The following is a 26,575-nucleotide window of genomic DNA, read 5'->3' as shown; positions in this document are numbered from 1 at the left end:
TCAGAAGGTTATAAAAGATAAAAAAGATAATGATTTGGCATTTTATTCTCCGTTCATTAAAAATGGGGAAAAAGTGAGGATTACAGTATTTGAAGTACCCCTGAATGAGAAAAAGTAACACAATGAAGTGAAAGACTGACAACAAAAAATGAACCCGATTTGTTCAGTTTCCCTGGCATAGGCAAAGTGGGAAAACAACAGAGAAGCTGGGAAACTGCAACCATCCATAGGTTTACATTCAAACTTCAATTTTAATCATCCGAAGTATTACTACTGAAAATATTAATTAATTTTACAAGCTTTCCATGTTGACAGTGCCTGTCAAACAATTACTACTATTCTGAAAAATAAAATAAAACAATAGAACGAAAGAAAATAAAACAAAGTGCCACTACTCAAAACCTCTCTCCCAGAAACTTACGTTTTTTTCATTTGCTTCTGGCCTCTTCGTTTTGGGCTCTCATTTTCAGATTCGCTACTTGCCTTTAATTGAAAAGAGAGAAAATCAGGTTGTAGGCTTCGCCCCGGACTGTCTCCTCAAGGACACAACTGAAATGCATGCACGTGTCCCGAGCCTGGATGCAGCCCGAGTGCTTTCACGGCGGCATTAGGGGATGTTTTGGTGCGACAGGGCTGCAGAAGAGCTGCCAGCAGCCCCACACTGGTCCCCCCAGCGCTGCCTCGGCTGCAGGGTTGGAGCCCCTGCTCCCAGCATGGAGCAGCAAAAGGCTGAGAGCCCCACTGCAGCATCAGCAGCGGGGTCGCTGGGGCTGGGATGTGCAAGGCCACCCCCCCAGCGTCCACCTCCGGCACCTGCCAGGCGCCATCCTGGCGGTGGCAGCGGGCAGCGGCCCTGCAGCATGCGGTGCCCCGGGGATCACACAGCGACGGGCGCGTTTGACCCTCCAAACCTTGCCCTGCTCGGGTCCTGGAGACAAAGCCACGGAGAGGGAGGGCTGCTCAGCTAGGACGCGAGGCGAGCATCAGGTCTGCTCCGTGCCCTGTAATGTCTGGGGAAGGAGGGCTTTCTGTGCTTGCACAGACCTACCTATTGCACTCACACAAAAGCGTTACGACCCCTGCTTTCATTACAGAAACTTCCTATAAGGAAGGAAGTTCTCATTAAAAAGACACGGTTCTTATCACAAGTGTCCTCCTTACTCTCCTGGGTTTTTCTCCCGTAGCAAAAGCAGCCGAGGAAGCGGCTGGGTCAGACCCTGCCCTGCTGTTTTCCTTCCTGCTCATTTCCCCAGCCTCCACCAGTGAAGTCTTTCTGGCTAAATATATCTCGAGATATTCTACCTCCTCGCTGAACTATTTTAAATGTGGGTGTCATCAACTCCTACGGGCTGAGATAGCTAAAAATCTTTGTTGTATGCAGCCCTATTTTTGTAAAAACTGGTCAACCGTAAAAACAGATCCCCACACAATTAACCCCCCGAAACGAACAGATGACTTCGCCCGAGCTACTTGCCACGGAACACACAAAGCACCAGGGAGAAAACTGAAGAAGCCAACGGGAGATTTTCCTAAGGGTATTAAAACGATAGAAAAGGCCTCAAAGACTGCTTGCTCTATGCATCTTGCTCCTTTGAAATCTTCCGTTTAATAGTGCTTTTGGCTGCAATATTGAAGAATTGACCAGAGGGACCCCAGCCTCAACTCTGGGTGAGCTCTGGCCATAGCTGTGCCTCCCGTTCACCCGCCACGTTCCTGGGACAGCGGCAAGGCTCCGAACCCAGAGGTGCTCGTACAAAGATCACCTGAAATGGCCTGAGCTGCAGTGTTAAGAAGCCGAGGCAGGGAAGAGACATGCCCTGCAATTCTGCAGCCTTTATTTCCACTTTCCAGCTTCCCTTTCCCCAGCAGAAACTGCCCTTTGGCTTGTGCCTGGGTTTCCATTGAAATGAACGGGAATACTAGATGGCACATCAGACCACGAGCTGCATCTCCCGGTGGTTTTGTGCCGGATTTAGGTGACACACGAACACCTCCAGCACTGTGTCCCAACACGAACACGTTCGCCACCTGTTGCACTGCACGGGATCCCCGTTTCATAGTCCGAGCATCCAGGAAGCAAGCGGCCGGCTAACAGCACGGGCAGCCCTGCCCTCGCATCGCGCACAAACACTCCCACAGATTGCAGCTTCAGCACAGCACAGTTCAAAAGTCCTCACTTTTCTTTTTTAATCTTTTTCCTCCTTTAATCTCTTTTCTCCTCTCTGACACGTGCGGCTTTGCCATTCCGGCTGTGGGATGTTTTTCAGTAGCCGTCCCTCAATGCGTGTTTACTTTCTGCTGTCTCTTGGCAAACCACGAGCAGAGAGCAGTTGATTTTTCTCCTGCTCTGCGTCAGAGAAGACCAGATTTGGAGAAAACCAAACACGACCTTTGCCGCTTTCTGAAACTAACTCCACTCATTTGCCAAAATCCCACGTTTCAAGATTTTAGCGTTCGCTTTCCTAACGCCTCTGCTCTCCTGCTCTGCCGCCGTTTCCGCATAGCTGATGCTCATCTCAAGAACTCATCTTTCCCTCTTTGCCTTCAGAAATCTAACTTGTGGCTCTAGCTCGGCTGCCTTCGGCTGTGTTTCTCAAAGTCCCCGCTGTCTCCTCCGGAGCTGTCTCTGCTGCAGCCTGGCCCCAGCCTGAGTCACCGTGGCCTGCCCGGTGCTCCCACCCCGTGTGCCCGTGACTCAGCCGCTCCTCGCCCACCCCAGCATCACTTCTCGCTCCTCACCCGGCTCCGTCTGCCTTCCTGACCCCGGGCTGCCCGGCTCCAGCTGTGGCTGAAAGCTGCCTCCTACCATTTCATATAAAATCATTAAAAAAAAAAAAGAATTAGCAATGTCTTAATTCTGAAATCCCCGTTTCGAGACCTGGATGCAAAACTCGACGCTGACTTGCTGAGATCAGCCCACGGGTGAGATCGGCACCTCCGCAGCACAGCCGGAGCCGGTGCTGTTAGCAGCCCTTTGTCGAGGCAGGCCCACGGGCTCTGGCCAGTGGTGACCTGCGGGGTGAAGGGAGGCAGGGCGACAACCACGGAGCTGGGAGCACCTCCCGGAGGTCTTGTCTGCCTGCAGCCACGCTCAGGAGGAAGCAGACGGGTTGGGAAATCGCGTGCAACTCGTATGTTAATAACGTCACCTCCCTGAGCAGCATGAGCTAAGCTGACAACGTCCGCCCCCAGTCGCCACCGGGGTTTTTGGCAGCTCAGCAGGAGATAGCAGGTGTGCACTGCTTGCTCTCGGAGCCTGCGGTGCCAGCGCTGCCCCAACACCGCGGCGCGGAGCAGGGCTTGGCCTGCCCCTTCCTCAATGGCCAAGGAGGAAGGAGATTTGCACAGACCGAACACCGCGGCGCGGAGCAGGGCTTGGCCTGCCCCTTCCTCAATGGCCAAGGAGGAAGGAGATTTGCACAAAGACCGGCCTGCCCTAGCTCCCCTTCCCTACCAAAGGCTGCTGATGTGCCCAGAGTTTCCCAATGCCGCTCTTACAACTCGACTAGGGACCGGCCTCTTCCTGCCTGCACTCCCCACCTCCAGCCGAAGGGATCAGCCCTCCCTCTCCACGCCTCGCCAGCTCCTCCCGTCTAACTTATTCTTTCTTCTCTCCTAGCTCTTACAACGCACACAGCTTTACTAGATTAACTGTGCTGTATTTCACCATGGAGAAGTGCCATACAAGACATAATGCTGCTGCATACGTTGCACCAAGACGGCAGCAGCTTTAAAGAGCTGGTCCTGCAGATTTTCCAAGGGTGTCCTCCCCACCAGCCCCTTGGCATGGCCCAGGGGGGCCTCTGGGGCTCACCCCGCCTGCTAGGAGACACGAGGGCCCCAGATGGTGGCTCACACTGAAGTCAAAGCAAGGATTTGGCTCATGTCAGGCTTAACAGAGCCCGAGGTCTGCAGAAAAGCTGGAGCCTCTCAGCTCGCCAGCTTAGTTTTCTGATGTGTGCTGAACTTCTCTTTCCTGGCGATACCGGTAACGTCTGAACTTTCAGCAAAGATGCGAGGCAGGGCATTAATCACAATGCAAATGAGCAGGACATTTTCTATTTTCAACAGTAAGAAAAGAAGTATTGGGGAATGGCTGGGCCCCTCTTTCACGCACCAGATGCACCATGCCATTTACTACGAATTCTAATTACAAACCATCCTTATAGCCAAAAGTTTGTGTCCATTTTGGGCACATTTGTTTCTTGATGGCCCCGGAGCACTCTGCAAGGCACCTGCGCTGCATGTCTCACTTCCCCTTGCTGAAACCTGAGGCTGATTTATTAACTGCAAAGAAACCGTACAGGCAAGTACAGTTTTTACTGAAAACTCACGTGTGTTCTTATTCCTGGAGACAGCCCTAGTGCCCCGAGCAGCTCCGTGCCCCTATGCAAAGCAGCACTTTCGCTTCCTGCTCTTTCGCAGCCCACGCCTGGGTATTGATCAGAAGTTGCCACCACCTCTGACTACACCTCAGAGACCTCCATGACGTGCCCAATGCCTTCAGGGCAGTTCCCAGAAGGCAGGGAAATAACCCTGCCCTAACGGGTGGGCTCAGCAGAGACAAGTGGTGAGCAGTGTGGAGAAGCGATAGGGAAGAAGGCGATTAAAAGCTCCCAGACACTGTGCTGGAAGTCCCAAGCAGCAAGCGACAAGAGCAGGTCACTGGCGACAGGCTTAACCCTGAAAGGCAGAAGGTGATCTTAGGAGGTGCCGAGCACCTCGGGCTCCTGCCAGCTGCAGCAGCACTCAGCACCAGGCAGGATCGAGCTATGCTACCTCCTCCCTCGTGGCGTTTGGGTCTTCCAGCATCAAGGCTTTCCGTCTCCTGCTCTCTGCGAGGCCCCAGCACTGTGCTCCTGACACGTCACACCCGCCACCAGACTGCTGCAGATAGGAGTTGCCCTACAGGGACCAGTCAGCACTGCTTTGGGGAAAGAGGGGGGAATGGGGTGGTCCAATTTTGTTAATTCTTGCTTTCCTTTTCACGAAGATGGCAGTGGGCTCATTGGGAGGATTGTTTTTTTTGTTTTTTACAATATTTTGTGGTATAGCAAAGTTTTTGCATCTCAGATTTTTTTTTTTTAACTTTATCGTACCTTAAGTAGTAAGAAATAAAGATATCGAAAAAGAAAACAACATTTGCAAAACCACGTAATATTGTAAAACAAAAAAAGACGGGACTTACCTGAGCCCCTACAGGGCACTGGGGGCTGCAGCCGAGGTCTGTGGCGGGTGTGACATCGCCAGCACAGTGCGTGCCGCCGGGGCATCGCACAGAGAGGCGGCCAGCGAGCCTGGGCTTTGCCGAACTTGAAAAGGAAAACAAAAGCTAAGTCAATGACGTGCCGCAAGCCCCTTCCTAACCTGCTGCCGTGCGGGATGTCCAGCACAGGAGGCGGGCGGTGGCGGAGACCTGCGTCACACTCGCACCTCTCGGGTGTCCAAATGCAAACTGCGGCGCCGAAGCGCAAAGAGCCTGGTCTGCATGCTTTTGGACCGAACTCTAAGCCCTGAGCTTTAGTTTCAGTCTGGCTTTCTTTCCCTTCCTCAATAACCACTCAATCTTCCCGAAGATCTGCGGATGAGAAGTTCTGCGCGCAAGGTCTGTTAGATGTAAACGAAGGCAGCAGCTAATTCCTACATCTTCAGGGAAAAGGAAGCTCTGAGAAAGCACCAACTGGAAGGTTTGTCTGCCAGGCTCTATCGACTGTCACCTTCAAGCGAAGCCTAAAACACTTCCAATATTCAACCAAAGAAAAGTGATGGCTCACAAAGCTGAACACACACAAACGCATCTATCAGCACGATCCGTCCCGGGATGGGCAGCAACGCCTGCTTTATTGCTGTGAGTTGTTTCGGGGCACTTTCCTTTATTCCCGGTTGGAAGTACGTTGTGGTTTTGTGTTTTCCAGTACGTTTCTACGGCAGAGCACGACTCACGTTACGCCCCATGCCAGCACCCAGAGCGGTGCCTGCAGAGCTCAGCCCAGGTAGCGCCGCACTGATTTCGGAGCCCTGGGGCCACACGCATCCACGTGCAGGACCAGGACCTTAGCTGTGCACTCCAAATCCGCAAACCAGGCTAGGACTCAGTGTTTACGAGACAATGCAGACATGGTTTGGTTGTTTTTAAGTGTTCAATAGTCCCTCACCTTTTCTTTTTTTTTTCTTACCTCATCTTTTATATTAAATCGCGATGGTTCTTGTCTGCTTCGGTTTGACCTCCTAACCCCATAAACATCAGGATATTCTTCCCACATCTGCAAAATAAACAGACCATCAGAAGGCCTGCTTCACCCCAGTTATTTCTGACATTTCAGAGAGGTTTGATGGTCATTGTTAAAAAAAAAAAATCAACATAGAACCATTAGGGAATTTTGATAGCAGTAACCAGCAGAAGGACACTTAAAAAACCTGACTGAAACAGATCATGGTTATTTGGGGCTATTTAGCAATACTTTAAAGCACATGATTTATCACAGCATTATCTTTATAGTGGTCCTTCTTTCCCACAAGATAGAAAACACTTTCCAACATGGTTAGGCTGAAGGACAGAGCATTGAGGCTCTGCAAGCAACAGGAGGCAACTCCTTGCAGGTGGAATGAACGAACCTACACAAAAGGTTGAGTCGCTCTCACAAACAGCCCTCCCGATTCCTTTCTGTAGAGAAAACCTCACCAGCTGCCTGAAGGGCCCAGTGGCAAGAAGTCCCCAGCAGCAACTTCACATGTGAAGCCTGTGACCCATCCTGGATGGCAAAGGGACCAGACCACCCTGTTCTTCTCCTGAATGCACTGATGCAAACGCCGTTTGGCAGCGCGGGACACACGGGTTACTGGGAATGGTTGTGCTCTATTTGCTATAACCAGGCCCTGTAGCAGTTTAATAAGCTATGTCCAAAAGCATGCCTTTGTTCTCTCTGGATAGACAGGAGGAGTAGGGGGGGGACCAGAACTGATGGGCTGATGGATTTAAATGTGCCTGTGCTGGTGACACAGAACATCAGAAGCTTTACAGGGCAGATGCAAATCCCTGCCATGCCTCCCAGACACCTACAACAGTCCCTCTGCCTCGTCCCTCAGCACAGTTTATCCTTTCAGAGTTTTCTAAACCTATTTACTGTCCTTCTGCTTCTCCTCCCTCCAGTCCTCAAGCATCTCTGCAAGCCACTGGCAGGAAAAAGAAATCAAAATGGGCTGCCAGATGCAGCAGTGACTTGGGACTGAGCATGATGAACGCAAGGCTGCAGTCTGGCACTTTCTCTGCTTCTCTTGAAGGAGTAATGGGCTAACATTGCAATGGCCAGATAGCTAAGGTGTTTATCTGTCAGGCATGAAAGCAGAGAGAGAGAGAAATTCAGAGGTTTTTTTATTACCCCACATCAAAGAAAAATTCCAAATACTCCCCCAAACATTTGAAGAATCTGTCTTTTCATCTTTTAAATGGCACAGGTTTTGGACGGAGGACAGACTCCCATGACAAATCGGAATAGCACCTAAAACAAATGAACCTCACCTTCATGGGCGTATCTAGACAGCAACACAATATAAACAATAATATAATTAATTGCATTGGCTATTCAAGGGGAACAGGTACCAACACGCCTAGGTTAGACCCAGCTAAGGAAAACGCCCATTAGCATCAGAATTAAGGGAGGGAGAGGCTTTCCTTATTAGAGGGTGTCCTGACCTTTCCATGTTTCATCCACACTAATTATCCTCTTGCGTATGGATGCGCTCCCTCGTGGGGTAATTGTAATGTTTATTGTCAGGGCCATGCTCTTAGCAGCCCACTGAAGAAAAGGCAGCTTCCTTCAGTCCACACTTACCAACAATAAAACAGAAATGTGAATGTTGTGTTACCACAGCTGCCTTACAAAGGCATCCTGCCTTGCCAGTATGAACACAGGAGGTTTACCACGACCTGAGCAGGCAGCCTAGAGACTGGTGAGAGGGAGAAGTGCGAGCACTGTAACCAAATCCTTCACCTCTCCCTCGCAGGTATGTGGGGAACAGGCTGAAAGCAGTGCCCTTCCTGCTCTTTACGTAGATAGCAATTTTCTCCATTAAATCCCTCTCGTGAAAGAGCTGCACAAGGTGCAAACCACAGCTATGAAGAATAGGTCAGTCACAGACCACAACACAAAGTATCACTGACCTAACCTGACTTTCCTCCCTCCAATAAACTCAGTTCACCCAGTCCCTATCTCCAAATGGGCATTTGGGCTTTTTTTTTTCTCACCCCACACCCCAGTCTCTTATTCAGGTGCCTCTTGGGTAAAGCAGGCAGCCAAGGCACAACTCCCGCGCTGGGAAGGTGCAGCACAAACCAGTGGCAAACTGCACACATCAGACACCTGCAAACCCTTTTCCTCCTGTGAACCAGAAGTGGAAGGCAAACCTGCCTATGTAGGGCAGGGATTGCCAGGGGAGCTGTGGAAAAAAAAAACACAGCAGAGAACAGCTGTCCTGGACATAAGAAAGCTAAATAATTTTTTTTGTCCTCTTTTTCCTTCCCCTTTTTTTCCAAAGAGGCAGGCAGTGATGGAAACAAACCAAAGTGGCCCAGATCCTAGACATTCTCCTGGCTATGTCCCATGGGAAGCTTTACTGCTTCTAAAGGGAGAAGAGACAGAAGAGAGGAGTGGAAGGATGGAGGGAAAGGATGAAACGAGAGGGTCACTTATTGACGACAGGCATTTGCCCCTCATTTTCTACCTGTCTAGTGCCCAAAGGGTTGTCACAGCAAGTGCACAATCTCCTGCTCACCAGGATGACACAGGGCCATGCACACATACCAAATGGCCAGCGATGGGCTTGGGGACACCAGAGGGGGGAGGCTGCTTGGGCAATGTGCAACTGAGGCTGGCCAAGTGGCAGGGAAGGCAAAGAGCTTGGTTAAACATCCTGTGTCCTGCCCGTTCGTGGTGGGTACAGGGGTAACACGGCTCTGCAGAGCACCAGGGGCAATACCTTTTTAACATCTGCTATCCTTTCCTTCTTAGAGGCCGGTTTTTCTTTGGTTTCAGGAGGGGTCTGCTGGGATTTCGAACCCGTTGATTCACTTTCGGATTCAGACTGACTCTCAGAGGACTCCGAGCTGCTGTTTGACTCGCTGCCCTGCTCGCTGCCCTGCTCGCTGCCCTGCTCGCTTTCAGACTGGCTTGCAGAGTCAGAGCCAGAGGCTTCTTCGGATGCCGAGTGACTGATGGTAGAGAGAGAAGAGATTACATTTTAACTGTACTGTCACAGCTTCAAAATACGCAGCGAGCAAACCTGAGCCCCATCCAAGCCACAACGGTAGGCTTGGAATAGCCTAAACACCAGTGTGAACTGCATGGCCAGCTGTTGAATGCCCAGGTGACAGTACAAGCTCCAAACCACTGCCCTGCTCAAAACCACCGGTCCTCTGGGGACGATCTGGCTTGCTCAGAGCGAGCAAGAACAAATTCGGAGGCCACCTGCTAGCACTGAAGACGAGCAGTAGCGCTGGCGTGGCTCTCCTCTACAGCCTGGTACACCCAGGGGTTCAAAAATCCAACATCCAATTTCTGAAAGAGGCCAGCACCAAACATTGTATGCATTATATTGTGTATTGGTAAATGTCACATTCCTTCAAAAAGAGTAAATTTAGCAGTGGAGAAGCACTTTTACAGCACGTGGCTGGGCGAGCTCTGTTTACAGGATTACATCAATGCTGTGGAGACTGCACTGCTCAGAGCACCCAGTAAGAGGAGAGCAGAACGTTAAATAGGTGCTTTTTTCCTTTTGGTTTACATCAAAATGGGTTAATACACAGAACATCCACTTAAATGCAGGCTCCTTAACAAAACAAACAAAAAAACAGAGAGGCCAAGTTTTTTCAGGTGGCCCAATTTCTCAAATACCTTTGTCCAATCTCTCCCAAATCACAATCTTTTTTCTTTTTTTTTAATTTAAAATCCAATTTAAGAAAATAGAAAATTCCTTACAACATATAACACACTTGCTAGTAAGGCAGTGTTACACAAGCTAAAAGGCAGTGCAACAATAATAAGACTGCAAACTTCTTGAACAAGGAGCATCTCTTTCCAAGTCAGCTCTTATCTGCAGCTAAATGCTTTCATTACGTTTAAGAGTTTGTTGCAAATATAACATCATGAAAAAAGAGTCAGAAAAACTTTGGAGAGAGAAAGCGGGTTTTTTAATGTGTCTCCTTTTGTACAGCTACAGAAGTAATGAGATACATTGAAAGCTCTGCTTGGATTTCATGATTCAGGAAAAAAAATACAAGGACAAAAAATATATATCATAAAGCACAGATATCATTCAATAAAGACGAAACAAGCAGAAATCAATGTATGCTTTAGAGGCATATATAGACACAACCAGCTAGCGTCCGTACACACATCCACGTGCAAACAGGACTCATTCCCAGCGCGGAAAGAAGCTCCCCGCCGTCGGCTGGGAATGATGAGAGTTGCTGGGAGATGCAGCGGGGCCTCCCTGCCGCCCCGGCAGAGCTGCGGCTGCTTTCTCCGACGGAGCGGGCAGAGGGCAGCAGCCGAGCGCGGCGGGAGCCTCCTGCAGAAATCCCTCCAGCGCAGGGCGCGCGGCCAAGCTCCCAGCCGCCATTTCACAGCCATCCCTCTTCCACCATCTTAGGGTTTCATCACTCTGGTGGCTGTTCGCTCTGGTTTTGCTCGCGTGCCCTGGAATGGAAGAGCTCAGCATTTGCAGAAAGGAGAGGGGAAGGAAAATATAAAAGAGCTGTGGGCAAAAACGTCAAAAGGGAGAGAAACGGAGACTTTTCAGCAGAGACGAGGATGTATAGTCACTGATGATCGCTGGTTTCATTGTCCCGGTTCAATTTTGACAGGGATGGGGGTGTCGCATGGCTCCTTCCCAGCAGGACGGGACCATCGAGCAGGTCCACGAGCAGCCACCACAGCCCTGTACCACCCAACTCCCATCCTTTCCTCGCCATTTGCCTCGCCATTTGCCCCTGCCCGCTGCCAGGGCCTCACGGCTCCCCGCCTGCCCTCCTGCAGCTCGCCCTGGCCCTCACAAACGCAGCCACGAATCTCCCAACATCTGCTCAGCCACAGCCCTGGAACGCGGCCCGCTTCCAAGAAGTGTTGAAACTTCTTCGCTGGAAATTTTTCGAAGATCCAGTGGTGATTTTTTCAAGAAAAGCGAGGGATTTTTGTTAGGAAACATCACAGCATTCAAGGAAACAATACGCCAGGGACAGGCGGTTTCCATGGGCAGGGCTCAGCAGGACACATCCCACAGAGCCACCCACAGGGCCCTGACCTCCTGAGAGGGCACCCGGAGGCAGCCAAAGCTCCAGTGTCACGGCACCAAGAGACAACACCAGGCTTGGGACAAATTAGTGTTGGCATCTGATGTCCCACGGGGACACAGGAAAGGAAAATACTTTTCTTCAGTCACATTTATGGGCAAGAGGTGAAAGGAATTACATCAGGGCCTAGGCAGTACTTATGTGAAGGCAGAGCAGTGAGCGCTGGCCTCTGGAGCAACTTCTTTCTCAAGGCCCTAAACTTTATGACAAAGAAACATGGACAACCTTTGTGCACATGACTAGCCATTATTCCTGCGTGTTAGCCATGTTATCTGGACACCATTATTTTTTTCTTGATGTGAACAGTGTTGTCTGACGAGGAAGGCACAGATGAGGTCCACAGCCGGTGCCCAGGTATGCACGTGCCTGCCCTAGTGCAAACGAGAAACGCTATTTCCTTTCCAAGGCTCTTGCAAATAATTTTTAAAAAGACTTTGAAATCCCTTTATCAAGGCAAAAGGATACATCCTTGCCCTTATTTCTATATTAAAGTGCTAGAATAAAAGAAAAAGCCAATTCTGTAAAATAATCCTTTCTAAATACCACCGAGACAATCAGGAGGTGCTTCCACATGCCAATAAGGTGTAAGGGCTTTGCAACGTGACGTGTCAAATCAGGCCTTGCCTTTGTACATACCTGGAGATTTAGGCCTCTTTTCACACACTAGTTTTGGGATATGCCCTGCTTTAATATCCCTAAGTTAACATCCAAAAGAGGCCTACTCACAATTAAACTATAACTGGGGGATAAGCTATAATTGTCTCAAAATCCCTCTTCAGGCAGTCCAACACCCTTCCGATTCAGTAGAGAAAAACACCCACGAACATCAAAACTACAGCTGGATCGTTGGTAACTCCCATAAAGCGAGAAACTCCCATAAAAACTGAGATCTGCTAATGCTCAGCAAAACACGCTCCCATGGTTTCCAGGAACTACTTTAGGCTGTAATTCTGTTGTTAATTAAGAATCTGCTCCTGACTTGATGGAAGAAGAAAAAGAAAAAAAAAAAAAAAAGAAAAAAAATCATCCCTTACCAAGGACACATTCCTTCCAAGAAATAAGTAGCTGAACAGCAATGATAAGACCTTTTACAATCAGGCATCTAAGTTTACAAGGCAATTACAGCATGCCTCAAGCCTCCTATGTTAGCGTTTAATATTTCACATCTGAGCACCATGACTTCATTTTACAGGGGATCATCTTTGCTAACAGCAACAAAATGTTTTATAAGCTCTCAAGGAGAACAAACAGTGGATACTTTCAGAAGGCACAAGGCAAGCTGACGTCTCTCAGCAGTGACCCTACACGTTTCTGGAGTCAAGAGTTGCCACGGGAAGGGCTCTCACTGGCACCATTCTGCCCTGACTTCAAAATTCAGCTTTCGACGGACAGAGCTCGAATTCAGACAGGGGCAGAAAGGAGAATTAATGGCTGCAGGTCCTCCCACAAGGCGAGCACCTCCTAACTTTAAGGATTGGTACGGACGCGCCACATCACCGGTTTGATTCTAAACAAGTTTGAATCCAAACAGCAAAGTTCCGCTGGGCTTTGCTCTGCGAGCTGAGCTGGAACCCAGCGCAGGCCAAATAACCCCAGCGCAGGCTCAAAATGGTCTTTGGCACGGGCTCCCAGAGCCGGATAATGTCAGAAGCAAAGTTTATCGTTCCTCGCAGGCAAACATTCGCTTAACCCTGGTGCTGAGCGGAGCTTCGCGTGCCCCACAGACAGCGGAGGCCCAGCTCCGTGTCAGGTTGCTGCCACCAACGCAGGGACCCGGGGGCATCTGCTCCCCTCTCCCACCCCACACCCTGCAGCCCATGTCCCCACTCACCTTGTGCCTGCGACAGCAAAAGCCGGGCCACTGGGCGCCTCCATGAGCCACCTGAACTTAGCAGCACACAAGAGGACGAGCCCAGAAAACGATGAACGAAGTCTGTGCCGGCTCGGGGAGCAAAGGCAGAGCCAAGCCCTTACAGACCAGCGGCACTACACCGTGTTTGGTAGCACCGCGGAGAAAGGGGCCAGCGAGACCCTGGTTTTGGGCAGCAATGAGCCAGATGAGCAGTTTGGCTACGCCTGGCTCCTCACCACCTGCGTCCGGCAGAGCCGAGCGGTCCTACCGGTGGCATTCCAGCCCCGCAGCAACCCCTGCTGCCAACACAGCCGTTGGGCCCGGGTTCTGGAACTGCGGGTCAGACCACCTCTGCGGGTGAGCCCACCGGCCCCACTGCTGCGTGACCTAGCGGTGGAGCTGGCCCCGAAGCCAGCAGGACGTCTTCTCCACACCAGGCGCATCCGTCAGGTCCAGTGCTACCACCAGGAGCGGTTTTCTCACCCCCCGTACATCTCCAGCGAGGGCTGCCAGCATCACCTGCCCACCAGTGGTACCCGGTCATGGAAGCGACCCTGGATTTACTCCAAAGCACGCAGCAGCAAAGACCGTGCAGGCCACCGACTCAAAACTGTTTAAATAGGTGTGTCTTGCAAAAGTGACCTACACACAAGTGGCTGTGAAGGCAAAGGGACATGACAAATCATATACGGTGCACTGACTGAACTGGATCCCGTGTTGCTGTTTTCTTTTTAACGTTTCCCCTGAACATTTGGTCTATAAATATGATGTTCCCTATTATATACAAACATACACACTACGCCTACAGATCCTGAAAATAAAAACAAGCATCATCAGTTCACGCTGATGCATGCATCCAAGACACACAGTAGCTGTAAAAAAATACATATATATCAAACCATGTCGATCTCACCTCTAGCCATGGAGAGCAACACAAGACTGACTGTGGCTGTAAGTCACTTGATGAAAGTGATGAAGGATAAGGGATAAAGCATGCAGCACAGGAACAACGCGATCTCCATGGGATCTATCCCTTGTCTTGGGGAAGAAAACAAAAAACAGAAACACGAGCAAATGCTTCAGTAAGCACAGCCATGAACACAGAGACAGTGCATGGAGCTCATAGGAGAGCTAAGTGAATGACACTGTACCTGTGACACTTCAGAAAAAACACTTTTTGAGCTCCCTTCAGACTCTGAAGGTCTATTAAGAGTGATGGGTGCTTGCCTGCCTCCTAAGGCACAGATTTTCTTGGTGATGAGTTGAGATGGGTTAGTCAATGAGGAGTTTTTCCTAACTTGGGTTAGTCAATGATGAGCTTTTCTCAACTCATTTCCTGCAGGCAAAAATAGAAATGGGGGAAGGGAGAGAAGAAAAAAATTCCCATGACTCTGCTACCAGTACGCTGTTTCCAGCTCCACGAATGATCTTGCTCCAAGGCAGGAATTTAAACTAGAATATAGTAAACACAGAGAGGCTCTTCACAGGGCTTAGAAGAAAGTCTCGAACACCCCTGAATATTCACAATATATTTCAGCAAAATCTGGACAGGCTTTCATGGGGCAGAACAAACTGTCCCAGGAATATATATATATATATATATATATAAAATATATATTATATATAGGGTTACCCCTGCCAGATGACCAATGCATCCTTCAAAACACAGATGAAAAGGGGAGGGAGTTGGGGGTAGAAAACTATTTCCTCAACCTTTCAGTGACGAGCAACTTTTGTTCTTAAATTGGCAAGTGAAAAGAGTTACCATGGGAAATACACACATTTTCCACATGTGACTGCAAACCCTGCTTGCAGAAGGTGGGCGTTAATTACATTTACGCAGCACTAGGCACAATAGGCCACGTAGCTACTGTAACAACCAGGGGATTATGCACCCAGCAGGTATCCTATCTAAATATCCATCTGAATTGGGCCGTGCCCCTTGCCAGCCTGGCTCAAAGGACAGGAAGGGGAGGAGGCAGAGGGAACTCGCTCACATTCTGGCCACCGCTATTTGCTCCAGCACAGGACTCCCAAATGCCAAAGGCAAAGCAATCCTGAGCACATAGCGAGCTAAATATATCCATCCCGGCTCTGGTGCAGCTCCCTGTAAAGCACACGGGGCTATCTTGAATGCCAAGTATTTTCCAAAAGTTTTTTTCTTCCCCACACTACAAAGACACCACATTATGCTTGCATAATAAAGCAAAAGTAGCAGTTCATTCACGAGCGGGAGAGCAGGCTCTCTTGCTCTCTGATCTTTGAGCCAGAGGCTGAAAATGCCTGGGATGTGTAGTGGGAAAAGAAAAAAAACCTCAGCACAGCGACAAAAGGAGTCAAAACCTGTCTGCTTGATTAAGGAGTGCCATTGAGAAGTTCCAAAGGCAGCATCCTTCCCCTTCCCAGCACCGAAAGGGAAGCACAATTGCAGTTCTCAAGGTTTTGAAAAGGAGGACTCCCCCTCCCCAGGAAGGCGGAGGGGCATCGTAATGCTCCGAGCTGCCTCCAAACCGCACTGAGCACCTCTGCTCCAGGGCCAAAAGGCGCCCACGTTTTTCGGTAAGGCTGAGCTAAGGAGCAGGGGTGAACTCACCGAGCCCCTCTGCCACTCCAGCTTCTGCTTTGTCACGCCAGGGGTGGGCTAGCACAAAGGGAACTGCACACAGCCACATGTAAAAAACATCTAGATATACTGCAGGGAGGCTGCAGTGCACACACGAGTTACGTTTAAATTAGTACAGTACGGGTTTTGCATTTTTTTTTCTTCTTGCTTCCCCCCTCCTTTTATCAATCACAAATTTAATTTGAGAAATCACAGAGTACAGAAATGCAATAATACGGAAATTTGGAACCCCAAAATCAGTAACAAAGACACAGAGGCACAAATTCCTTTCTGATTCCAGATGAAAGGAACTTGACCCAGCCTGAGAGCTGCATTCCAAGGGACTGCTAAAAGCTGCCTTTAGCCAACAGATGTAAGGCTCGGCATTAAGCCTCCTTTCCACAGAGAGCAGGCACATGGCATTCAAAGCTCTCCTGTCAGTGGCAACTCCAGTTGAGAGCAGAGGCTCCTCCCCATGAAAGAGACATAAATGACCCCTGTAATTATCAGGGATTACACTGAATCATCTACACCTAGGAACAAAACTTGCAAGAAACAGCAATAGTTACAACATAACTTTTTTCTAAGGAGCTCGGTGTCCTAGAGTTGGGATTCTTGACATTGCAACACACTTGTTCATAGCTGGGGTAGAGGTTCACGAGCAACGAAGCGTTGAGCAGCGCTGCAAGCTGCGAAGCTCCCAGTGCTTGGCAAACACACTCCTCAGGAGCCCTGCCAAGGCGAAACGCCATGTGAGCAGTTACCAGCACAATACCAGGCGAGAAGCCGAGATAGACTGTTTCAAACATTTTTTTAACCTTCGAAGCCAAGGTCAGACAAATACATACACCGCAGCAAAGACGATTCTCAGCCCACATGTAAATATAAAGCAAACCATATATTGAAAATTATAATTTTGTAGCAGCGCTGCACAAGCCGTGATGTAGTAAAAGCTACTGCACATTTGGAAAGACTCATCAACATTTTGCTTCTTCTTATACCCAAAATACACTCCCTGCTTCAAGAAAAGGAGGCATTAGCAGCGTGACAGACTTACAGAAGCTTCATTGCAAGCCACTAGACATGAATTTTTCATCTAGTCGTTTTTGCTTTCCTTTCAAGGATCCTTTGCAGGATATAAAGGCAGTCTTTACAAGTTCTCCAGCGCCTGTTGGAAGATGCTCTTCAAATGGCATTTCAGCTCACATCTTTTCATAAAAATACACCAGAAGAATTTATGTAAGACACCATGTCAGTAGGGCAGTACATCCTTTGCTAGAAGGCTGCTTATATCTAATTACTGTAATCCAGGCTATCCCCTCCCCCAGTGCTGTGCTGTTTGTATTTATTTTCCTTGAAGGAGAGGGGAGATAATGCAGAACAGAGCCTTTCTCCATCCATTATCATCTTTCTGAACTGGATTTTAGCTATGGGCAACAAGAGATTGAGGAGTGTTTCTTGGTCTTCAGAACTCAACAGCCTGATTTAGCTGTGCAATTCCTACTGGAACCGATGCCTGCGACACAGAACAAGGCACAGTGGACATACACACCTCCAGGGTACGTATCAGATGCAATTTCAGCCTAAGATGCCAAAGCCACCCAAAGAGGGCTTACTGTCAATGTCTGGAGTTCAAAAACAGCAAGGCCATGGCATCAGAAGTGTCAGTTCAGGGACTACCTGCCTGCTCGCAGTGCCAGGTACGTAATTGGAACTCACTTTAACTTTTAAAAAAACATTTGTGCTCTGAATTTAATGTAAAATCCAAGTGTGGCTATTCTAGGCGAAATGCCGAAAGCCACACTGCTCCCAAGGCACACACGGGAGACACCACGTTGTCCTCGTGCCACCCCTACACGCTCTCCGGGTGTGACCCCGTGGCGCTGCAACGTGAAATTATTCCTCCCCGAGCCGTGGGAGAGTTCAGGGTCAGCCCGTGTAGGAAATGGGGGAAGGTGCAGATGAGCAACTGCTGCCCTCAGGGTGCAGCAGGTGAAACATCAACCCAAAGGAGAGCAGAACAGGCACCGACCACAATCTCAGCTGGGGAGGCTCTGGAGGCTGAAGGCATGGGGCAGTGCAGGTGGGAGGACGCGTGCCTGCACGTGTGCCCCAGCACAGCAGCGCTCTGGCAGAAGCGCACACTGCGTGCTACAGGAGTGTTTTTGTAGGGCTGTGGAATTACCCAAGTGAATTCTTTAATCCTGGTTTTCCGCTTTTATTCAGAAAAATAGTCGTGCGTTTAGAAAATACATAAAATTTGATTAATTAGCTCAGGATAGTTAACTGACGGACACAACGCAGAAGAGATGAGAATCCAGCTAAGTGCAGCTCCTTGCAGTTGGTGAGCTTTTTTTATAGCACCGCATACAGCATCCATTGCTGGCAGCAATCACAGAACAGGAAACAGAAGTTTTAAGTCTGGGACTCGTGCGTTTGTAATTGGATGAGCCATTTCCTTTGAGAGGGTAATGTGAAGCAGAAGTCACAAAGCAAAACAAGAAGAACAATCTCTTTTGTGCGCCACACGGCTTACATCGCCATTCGGATGAATTCCTCGCACATTACTCCTTTTGTCCCCTCCACTGATCAAGCATTTTCCCTTTTCAAAAAAGCCTCCTGACAGCTTCATAAAGGGTTAAAGCTCGAACAGGAAAGGGGGGAGGGAAAAAAAAAAAAACTCATTAAAGAATGCACCAGTGCAAGTGAAACTGAAAGGCAGGGTGCAGCAGGGCGGCCACAGCAGCTACCCAGCAACTTAGCAGAGGAGGAAGAGCTGAAAGCCCCATTTAGAGATATTTTAATAAACACAGTTAATGTTTCCACTCAGCGTGCATAAAATCAGTTGCAAAATGCGTGCTGAAAGAAGAATTTTGGTGATTTAAGGATGCTGAAAGCCGTAATGGTATATATAAAAAAAGAGGGCCAGATGTTTCAGGAATGTTACATTCTGTAATTCCTTTCAAGTTAAATGTTATATTCTGTAATCACTTTCAAGTTAAAAAGGAAAAAAAAAAAGCGACACCAAAAATAGCCCCGCTCGTTTTCAAGTCACCCGCTCGCTTCCGAAAATAGCCGTTAGTCTATTAAAGAATTAAAAACTAAAGGAAAAAAAAAAAAAAGAAAAATCTAAAAGCCCGCCAGACAAGGGGAAGCAAGGGAAGCCGGCTGCCGCGCACCCCACACCTCACAGACAACGCACTCTGCGTACGCCACGCAGTTTGCGCAGCCGGCGCGCGGCGCGCCCCCGGCGGGCTCAACGCTAACAGCGCAGGCGGCGCACTCGGCGTACCCAGCATGCGCAGCGCGGGGCGCAGCCTCCACACGGGGCCGCCGGCGGCGGCTGAGCGCGCAGCCAATGGCGGCCGCCGCGGCGCAGCAGCCGGCCTTTGAACCCCCCTCCCCCCCCCGCCTCCCCTCAGCAGCTTCCTGCTGGCGGCGGAGCGCGCGGAGCGCCGCAGTGTGCCTGCCTGTCAGCGCTGCGGCACAAAGAACAGCCATTTTGTGACTCGCCTGGCCCCGCACCAAGGCGCTGCCTTGCCCCGAGCCCCCCGCTCCGTGAAAGCGGCGGGGATGTTCCCGAGGGGGCAGCGGGGCAGCGCCGAGCCCCTCCCGTCCCCCCGGGCAGCGGGGAGCCGAGGGGGGTCGGTGCCCGGCGGCGTTGTTGGCGCTCGCAGCCCGCTCCGCGCCGTGTGGCCGCACCGCCATAAAATGGCTGCCGCGCGCACGGGGAGCGGGCGGCGGGGAGAAGCCCGAGGCACTCGCTGAGGAGCGCCCGAGCCTTGTCAGTCGAAGGTACCCCTTCGACCCGACGCTTGGCCCTCTGTAATATTTTGTTCGTTTTCTGCCCCAAAATGGTGAAAGAAGCCCAAGCGCGGCCCCGCGCCTTGTGGCAAGCTGTTGCTGCAGCTCTGCCACCTCAACAAGGGCAGGCTGGGGGGGAGCAGCACGCCGGGCAGCTGCTGCCTGCTGTGCACATCAGTGCTCACGCCTGGCTGGCTTCACGGGACCCCTGCCCGCCTTCCGCTTCTGCAGCTCCCATCAGGGGTGTGCTGGGAGCATGTCCTCTCAAAGAGCCTGCCATTTAGGAAAAGCAACGCAGAAGATGCTAGAAAACACACCAAGGTTGTGTTCGGTGCTGTTTCACGCATGTCCCAGACACACGGGCAGTGGACACTGAAGTGCTGCATCCCAACTTTTAGCCTAGGTGGAGAAAGTCCCACGAGATAAAGCACTTCCCCCGGGGCAGACCAGTGCTGTGGGCAGTGCCAGAACACAAAGGGCAGGTGCTGCTATTCTCCCCCGAGAGGCACCAGAAAGCTCACTCCTCAGCTTACAGGCTGAAGAGTTCACATCAGCTGTCCCCCAGGAACAATCACCTGCTCCAGGACAATTCTCAGAGGCATTCTGATTTATTCAGCACATCCTTTCACTTTCTTAGGACTGGCAACGCAGGAGTCAATTTCAAACACTCCCCAGGCAGTGTACTAAGGTAGAGTACAGGTATTATGTTTTCTTCTCCCTGAACGCCTTCTCCTAGTGCTGTATGTTGGCATCTCCAGCTCAGGTAAGTGGCACACCGGTCATATCTACCTTTTCCACCCACTGCCACCACTCAGGCCTCCAACCAAGGATTATGTAACAAGACTTCACAAATTTACACGCGTTCTGAGCTAGTCTCACAACTGAGGAGAAAACTGGCTAGCAGCATGTGAAGCGCAGACATCAATGCATTTCAGGGCTACAGTAAAGCAAACTGGTGGCTTTACTTCCTAGAAATCATTTCCCCTACAACTTAAAAGTCAACCTCAGGAAGTAAAGCACATTTTACGACATTCAGCTGACTCACAGCTCAGAAGCAAGCTCGACAGGGCTCACTCACAAATATCCTGTGTTCAATTGTTCCCACACTTCAGGTGAGTGGATGTTACCCACAGCAAGTTTATTTTGAGGAAAAAAACTGTAAGGGGGACAGCAACCTCACACAACAGGTGTTACACATAAATCAATCGAGATAAACAACCTTTCAAAGAAAACAGCAAAATCACACATGTGAGACTATGCAAATATAATAACCCTAAGGACAAAAAAACACAAAGGTCTTTTTGCTGTGGAGCTACTGCTGGATGTCTCCGATTTCATCTCATACTCAGCATTCTTCTAACACCAATAAACTACCTTAATTCAGATTTCCTGCACAATTTACATCTATTATTACTTTGCTAATAATCCACATTTTAAAAGATGCATAAAGACTTAAAGAAGGTGAATACCATTGAACTTCTTTTTTAAAACTGACTTTTTAAGCAATATTTGAAGTTCTTCTAATAATAAGAACAGCAAGGTTTGAAAATCTGATGTGTTCTTAAACTGCGTTGTAAAAGCACTGTATAGGTGCTACATGCAATGCTAACAGTCCCTGAGGCTAATTTGATTAATACTCATTTAAAATTAAACAAACTTACCTACATCCATTTTAGGATTTAAAATCTGACTGCAGAGTTAATACATCCAAAATACCATAAAAATTTACGTTAGGTTACAGTAATTCAATAATATATTCCCACCGTATTTCAAGTTTGTGTTTGAGGAAGGTTAAATATTGGATATCAAAAATACTATTCAAACACCTGCAAACATCACACAGAGCACATGTGATACAACAAACAGTTCAGAATTTTTTTTTTTATTAATGTTACTTAAAAATTACTTAACACCAGAGGGAAAAAATAAACAGGCCACAAGTCAATCAAAATTAACAAAATGCAAAACTCAGTGTATTTACAAACTAGAGAACAAAAATGCATATAGTTTAATTTCCAATATTCGAAAAAGCCGACTCATTAAATACAAAATGAGCAATCCACTAATTGTACTTCAGCATTCCTAGCAAAGAAACATTTTCAATATTTCATACTTCTCCCACATCAAGGTTAAATTTATGAAAATCTGTGAAGAATCTCATTACTTGACAAAAGTAAATAAAAACACCGAGCAAAAACACCTTAAACAAACAGGCAAAGCATTTGCACAGCCTCTTGTTAACAGTCCCGGTTTATATTTTATAATACAAAATGCTATGACCAGCAGGGGAAAGTCTGGTTTAAATTGTATCAAAATATTCGAAAAATATCGAAACAATATCAAAGTTCTACAAGCTCAAATAAAATTTGAAGTAAGAGGTATCGGACAGAAAGGCACTTTCCAGTTTTTATTTTAAAATGAGCTTTTTTTCATTCATGTAACTTTTTCTTGTGCCTATTTACTATAATTTACTACTACACCAGGCTTCTGTATGGCCCTCAGTTAAAGTTTAGACTTCTGAGATTCTTCAAAGAAAAATTTGCCTTGTATGTAAAATGGTGCAATGCAGCAATGGCTAAACCGACAAGGTCATTTTTCACAGCACAAAAAACCTAAAAACTGAAATTCAAAAGGTGGAAAAACATAATACAGAGAAAAGGGCTCCCCTGAATAAAGGTACAGTACCTTTTGACTATGACATGGGCCCTTAAGTCACAACACAACTTTCAGAAATTGCTACCAAAAAAATTAGGGTGTGGCACGCTAACAATCTCAAGGTCATTCCTTAAAAAGGAAACAAAATCAGTAAAATGTTTTGTATTAAGCACTGACAGTAACCTAAGGCTGTCAAAGTAAACAGGGTATTCACAGGTTTAACAAAAAAAAAGAAAGTTGATAGATCATACCTCGATGCATTGCTGTGGACTGAACCCTCCTCTCCTTGGCTTTTGTCCTTATTTCTCATCATCTTTTTATTCTTAAATACTAAGAGGGGGCCAGGGGTGTCTGTTTGCTTTGAAGTCCTGTGCCCAGGTATTTACTGTCAAAAGTTGAAAGAAAGGTAAGGTCCCAGTTCGTTTCACTGGCTTTCATTATCAGGAACAAAGTCCTGACGCTGCAATGATATTGTTATAACAATACACAACACTGATCAACACGGCAAACCGGAGATTTAAAACAAATAATCGTTTTTAGAAGAAAAATCCGAGAATAAACACAGTAGAGGAGCATCCTGCAAACTTTCCCAAAGTAACACTGGATGCAAATAATCTCTGAATCTTATTGCGTCATCCCAATACAGCTCAAATCGGTCGAAAATCAAAGTACTCAAAACGGCAGAAATCTAAAAATTATTATTATTAATTGCTCACCTACCTGATCCATGCACCGCCGCCAGGACCAAGTCGATATTAGTTTCGGGTCGTGGAAAAACATTAGATCCAAAATATTTAGAGTTCAAATGATAAAATACGAATTTCAAAGAATGAAAAAAAATATATATTCTAATTCCAAAAATATGCTGCCGATAAAGCAAAAGAAGCGATAATTAGTACAAAAATGTCCGGGGGAAAAAGCTCATTAGGAGAGCGCACAAAAATGGAGGTACGCCATGGCTTCTAAGCTGGAAAAACAACGACCTGGGCTCTCTCCACGGCTTCTTCTTTCCAGCAAGGCACGAAAAGGGAGCCCTCAAAAGCTGCTTTTCTGCCCGAAAAAGGTCCACTCGGCCCCCAATTAGTGCCTAGGAGAGGCAAGGGGCTGTGGGGGCCCCCTGAGGCTGCCCGAAAGTTAGGGAAAGTTGCGTAAAGTGTTGGGGAAGGCACGGAGCTGAGCGCGCTCTCTCTAAGGCACAGCCGCCATCTAGAGCTCCTTCCCAGCTCTGAGCTCTGCCTTTGATTGACACTCTCTACATTTACCCCACAACTCAGGTGATGTACCATAGACCCACCCCTTCATTTCTACCAAAAAAAGAGAGAGCCTCCACCTAAAGGGTGCCTGCTACCCCCCACAGCCCTGGCTTCTTCCAACTACCCCAGCTGAAGGGGCACCTTAACCCCATGTGGCTCAGGCACCCTTTTGAAACCAGAAAGGAATGTAATTTGTGCCTTTTGTTTTAAAGATTTGCTAAATATTTCACTGCTTGGGCTAAAATTACTTCCTCCCTGGACAGGAAGTGGTGCTGTTACAAGCCATTTTGAAAGAATGGAAGTGGAGCTCACAGCCATGCAGCCAGCAACAGCCCACCTTGGGGGTCACCCCACCCAAGGGGCAGCTTTTTTTAAGTTAAGTAATAGTATCCCCAGATAATAGCTCTTCCTTTTGTCACCCAATACTTGCATGCAGAGCTTGGGACAGGAGCCTCACATGCTCCTAAGAAAGCCCCACAGCACTAACAACCCCTTCCAGCTCGACAGCGCCTCCCTAGTGGTTCTGCCCAACAACAAAAATCCAACAGCTACGCAATTTTCATCAGATATGCGAAGGCACTGCTGTAAAATAAGTCTGGCACCATTAAAAGGGCGATTTCCAATTTCCATTCTTAACCCATTAATGTTCATTGAGAGATTTTTAACAAGACAAACGATTTTTAAAACCACATAATAGCCAAGATGGAGACGTAGAAATCCAAGCCATATCCCATGTTCATCATCCCAGTACTGAGAGGAGCAATCATGGAGGAAGTCCAAGCATCCCCTGACCTCCTGCGTTCTGACCACCATTTGTGTTCCCTCAAGCAACTACCTAAAGCACGAGGACATCCTGCGTACTCGTAGGCATCACACCACGACAATGAGATCAGCCACCGGGGGACTGCTGGGGGGAAGAGGGTCATGGGCTAGCTCAGACTTCTATGAGGTCCATCCACCGCACAGCATCCCAACAGCTTGGAACCATTGGCTTCTACCAGCTGAACCAAGATCCTTTCAACTCCTCTACACGCTTGCCATCCACGTCTCCCAACAACCTATCACGTCTCCATTCCAAGAGGTTCGAGAAGGCACGCTCCGTCATCACAGTCCATTTTACACAATTTCCGTTTAGCAATTATTTACAGGAAGACCCCTAGGCCTAAACTGCAAGAACCAAAAAATACAACATCAAATTCCAAGCAATTTTGGCTAACACTAAAGAAATCCGTTCCTCTGAACATGGCTCCCTTTAGGTTGGTCCCAATATCCAACACCACCATAGAACGCATAGCAAAGAAATTTCAGCAATCATCAAAATAGCTGGATTAAACAAATACGAACAATTCATTATGGTTAAGGTCGGTTATTTACAAAGACAACTGAGGAAACCAAAGGGCTAAACACACAACATTTGGGGATTTTTTTTGCCTTTTTTAAAGAACAGAAACAACCTTGCCTAGGTTCTCAGCACCAGCTTTGTCTTTTGCTAGAAAACCAAAATGACAAAGACAACCATAAATTTCAGGTAAAATGTACTTAGGAAGGTGGTTATGTTTCAACTATTTCATCCACAAGAAAGTTAAAAATATCTATTTTTAAACATAACCATTTTAAAATTCATTTGTAAAGGTGACCATCATCTGTAGCAATAAGAAAATTACCTCAATTTTTCTCATCGAATACACGCTATGGTACCAGGCAGCTAAGCCTACATTAAATAGCGGTGAAGGAGATTAGACACTTGTACAGAACAAATTTAAGACAGAACAGACTGCTTAGGAAGTATGTTGCCCAGGAAATCTGGTGAAAGTTTCTGTACATACACGACTGAATCAGCATACCTAAAAAACTTACACAAAATATTTAAGTACTCCTTTATTATATCATATTTGCTACGCCTTCAAATAATATTGATTCCACCTTAAAATAACTTCAGAAAGTTTAGCAGAAGTACCCTGACAACACACCAAGTACTGAAAAACGCCTAACATTAAGCACCTGAATGAACAAACCAGAGAATAAAAATTCATTAGAAGTCACGGCAAAGTGAAGATAATTTGTAAATGAAAACCACATTTTTAAAAAATCAAGAATATAAAAGAAAATTACCTTGCCTTTAGTGCTTGGCAGCTAAAGTATTTCTTACTTTCATACCAACCAAAAGTGTAAGACACTTAAATATCAACACAATAAAAAAAAGATTCAGCCAGAAAGGACAAACACGAAGCATGGAAGAAACCAAAGCCTTTTATTAAATCACTTTTAAAAAAAATACATTTTCTCCAAATAGGTAGCAGCAGATCTCTTACCAAATTCATTTCCCTCTTATGCATACATAACCTGGGAATAAATTTTTGCCACCCGATCCTCAAACAGATCCATCACTGGATTGTCACTGATACAGTCCCCTGATTAATTCAAGTGCAAAGTCCATTTTGATCGGATGATCACAACCCAGATCTTCTCTGGTTTAATAACACGGGAGTCCATGTTTTAACGTCCTTTTCTTAGACAGATATATCACAGCACTCATGCATTAGTCCATTTCCTCAACCTCTCAATCAACAGTGGAAATGCCATCTTGGTCTCATTCGCAGACTCCTTTTGACACTCTTCATCTGATTGGATTCTTTATGGAAAATTAAAAGAAAAATGCTGTTGGAATACAGATCATCTTATCTTTAAACTAGAGACATTCAACTACTGCACCTTCAAATAATTTAAGCATAAATGATGCTGCTTTCATTCCGTATTATGCATCTGAGAACATCTACTTTTATCATGAACTAACAAGGTCAATTCAGCAGTTCAAGAGTCAAAAATACATACTGTAACCCAAACTATAAAGAAGCACGGGACAATTGATTAGAAGCTCAAGAGCCCTTTCAGGCTCCATAAACTCCATTTAATTTGTTTTCCCCACACCAAAGAAATCACCAGGGGGAAAATACAAGATTTGCTTTGGCAGCCATCTTTATTGGACTGACCCATTGACTAAGGCTTACACTGCTGAGTGGAAAACCAAATTTATTATAATTGAGCCAAAGCTTTTAACTGCT

General features: G+C 47.5%; 1 protein-coding gene across 17 annotated transcripts in view; it reads right to left on the bottom strand.

Moving 5' to 3' along the window:
- The window catches only part of CHD2 (chromodomain helicase DNA binding protein 2), a 96,916-nt gene that overhangs the window by 31,883 nt on the left and 38,458 nt on the right, over nucleotides 1–26,575 (bottom strand). For 13 of the 17 annotated variants that reach the window (XM_040569964.1, XM_040569965.1, XM_040569968.1 and 10 more), the window contains 5 exons: nucleotides 22,981–26,145; nucleotides 22,512–22,645; nucleotides 8,977–9,208; nucleotides 6,177–6,263; nucleotides 422–483 (listed from right to left, as the gene is read on the bottom strand). In XM_040569964.1, the coding sequence (XP_040425898.1) occupies nucleotides 422–483; nucleotides 6,177–6,263; nucleotides 8,977–9,208; nucleotides 22,512–22,573 (443 nt within the window). In that variant the 5' untranslated portion in view covers nucleotides 22,574–22,645; nucleotides 22,981–26,145. Of the gene's footprint in view, nucleotides 1–421; nucleotides 484–5,188; nucleotides 5,313–6,176; nucleotides 6,264–8,976; nucleotides 9,209–13,178; nucleotides 14,107–22,511; nucleotides 22,646–22,976; nucleotides 26,146–26,575 lie in introns of those variants that run through there. The other 4 variants (XM_040569957.1, XM_040569973.1, XM_040569974.1 and 1 more) reach the window with 4 other exon arrangements.

Source organism: Cygnus olor, chromosome 11, assembly GCF_009769625.2.
Source record: "Cygnus olor isolate bCygOlo1 chromosome 11, bCygOlo1.pri.v2, whole genome shotgun sequence".
Lineage (NCBI taxonomy): Eukaryota > Metazoa > Chordata > Aves > Anseriformes > Anatidae > Cygnus > Cygnus olor.
The sequence above is the reverse complement of the archived record's forward strand: the minus strand, read 5'-3'. Positions and strand labels throughout refer to the sequence as shown.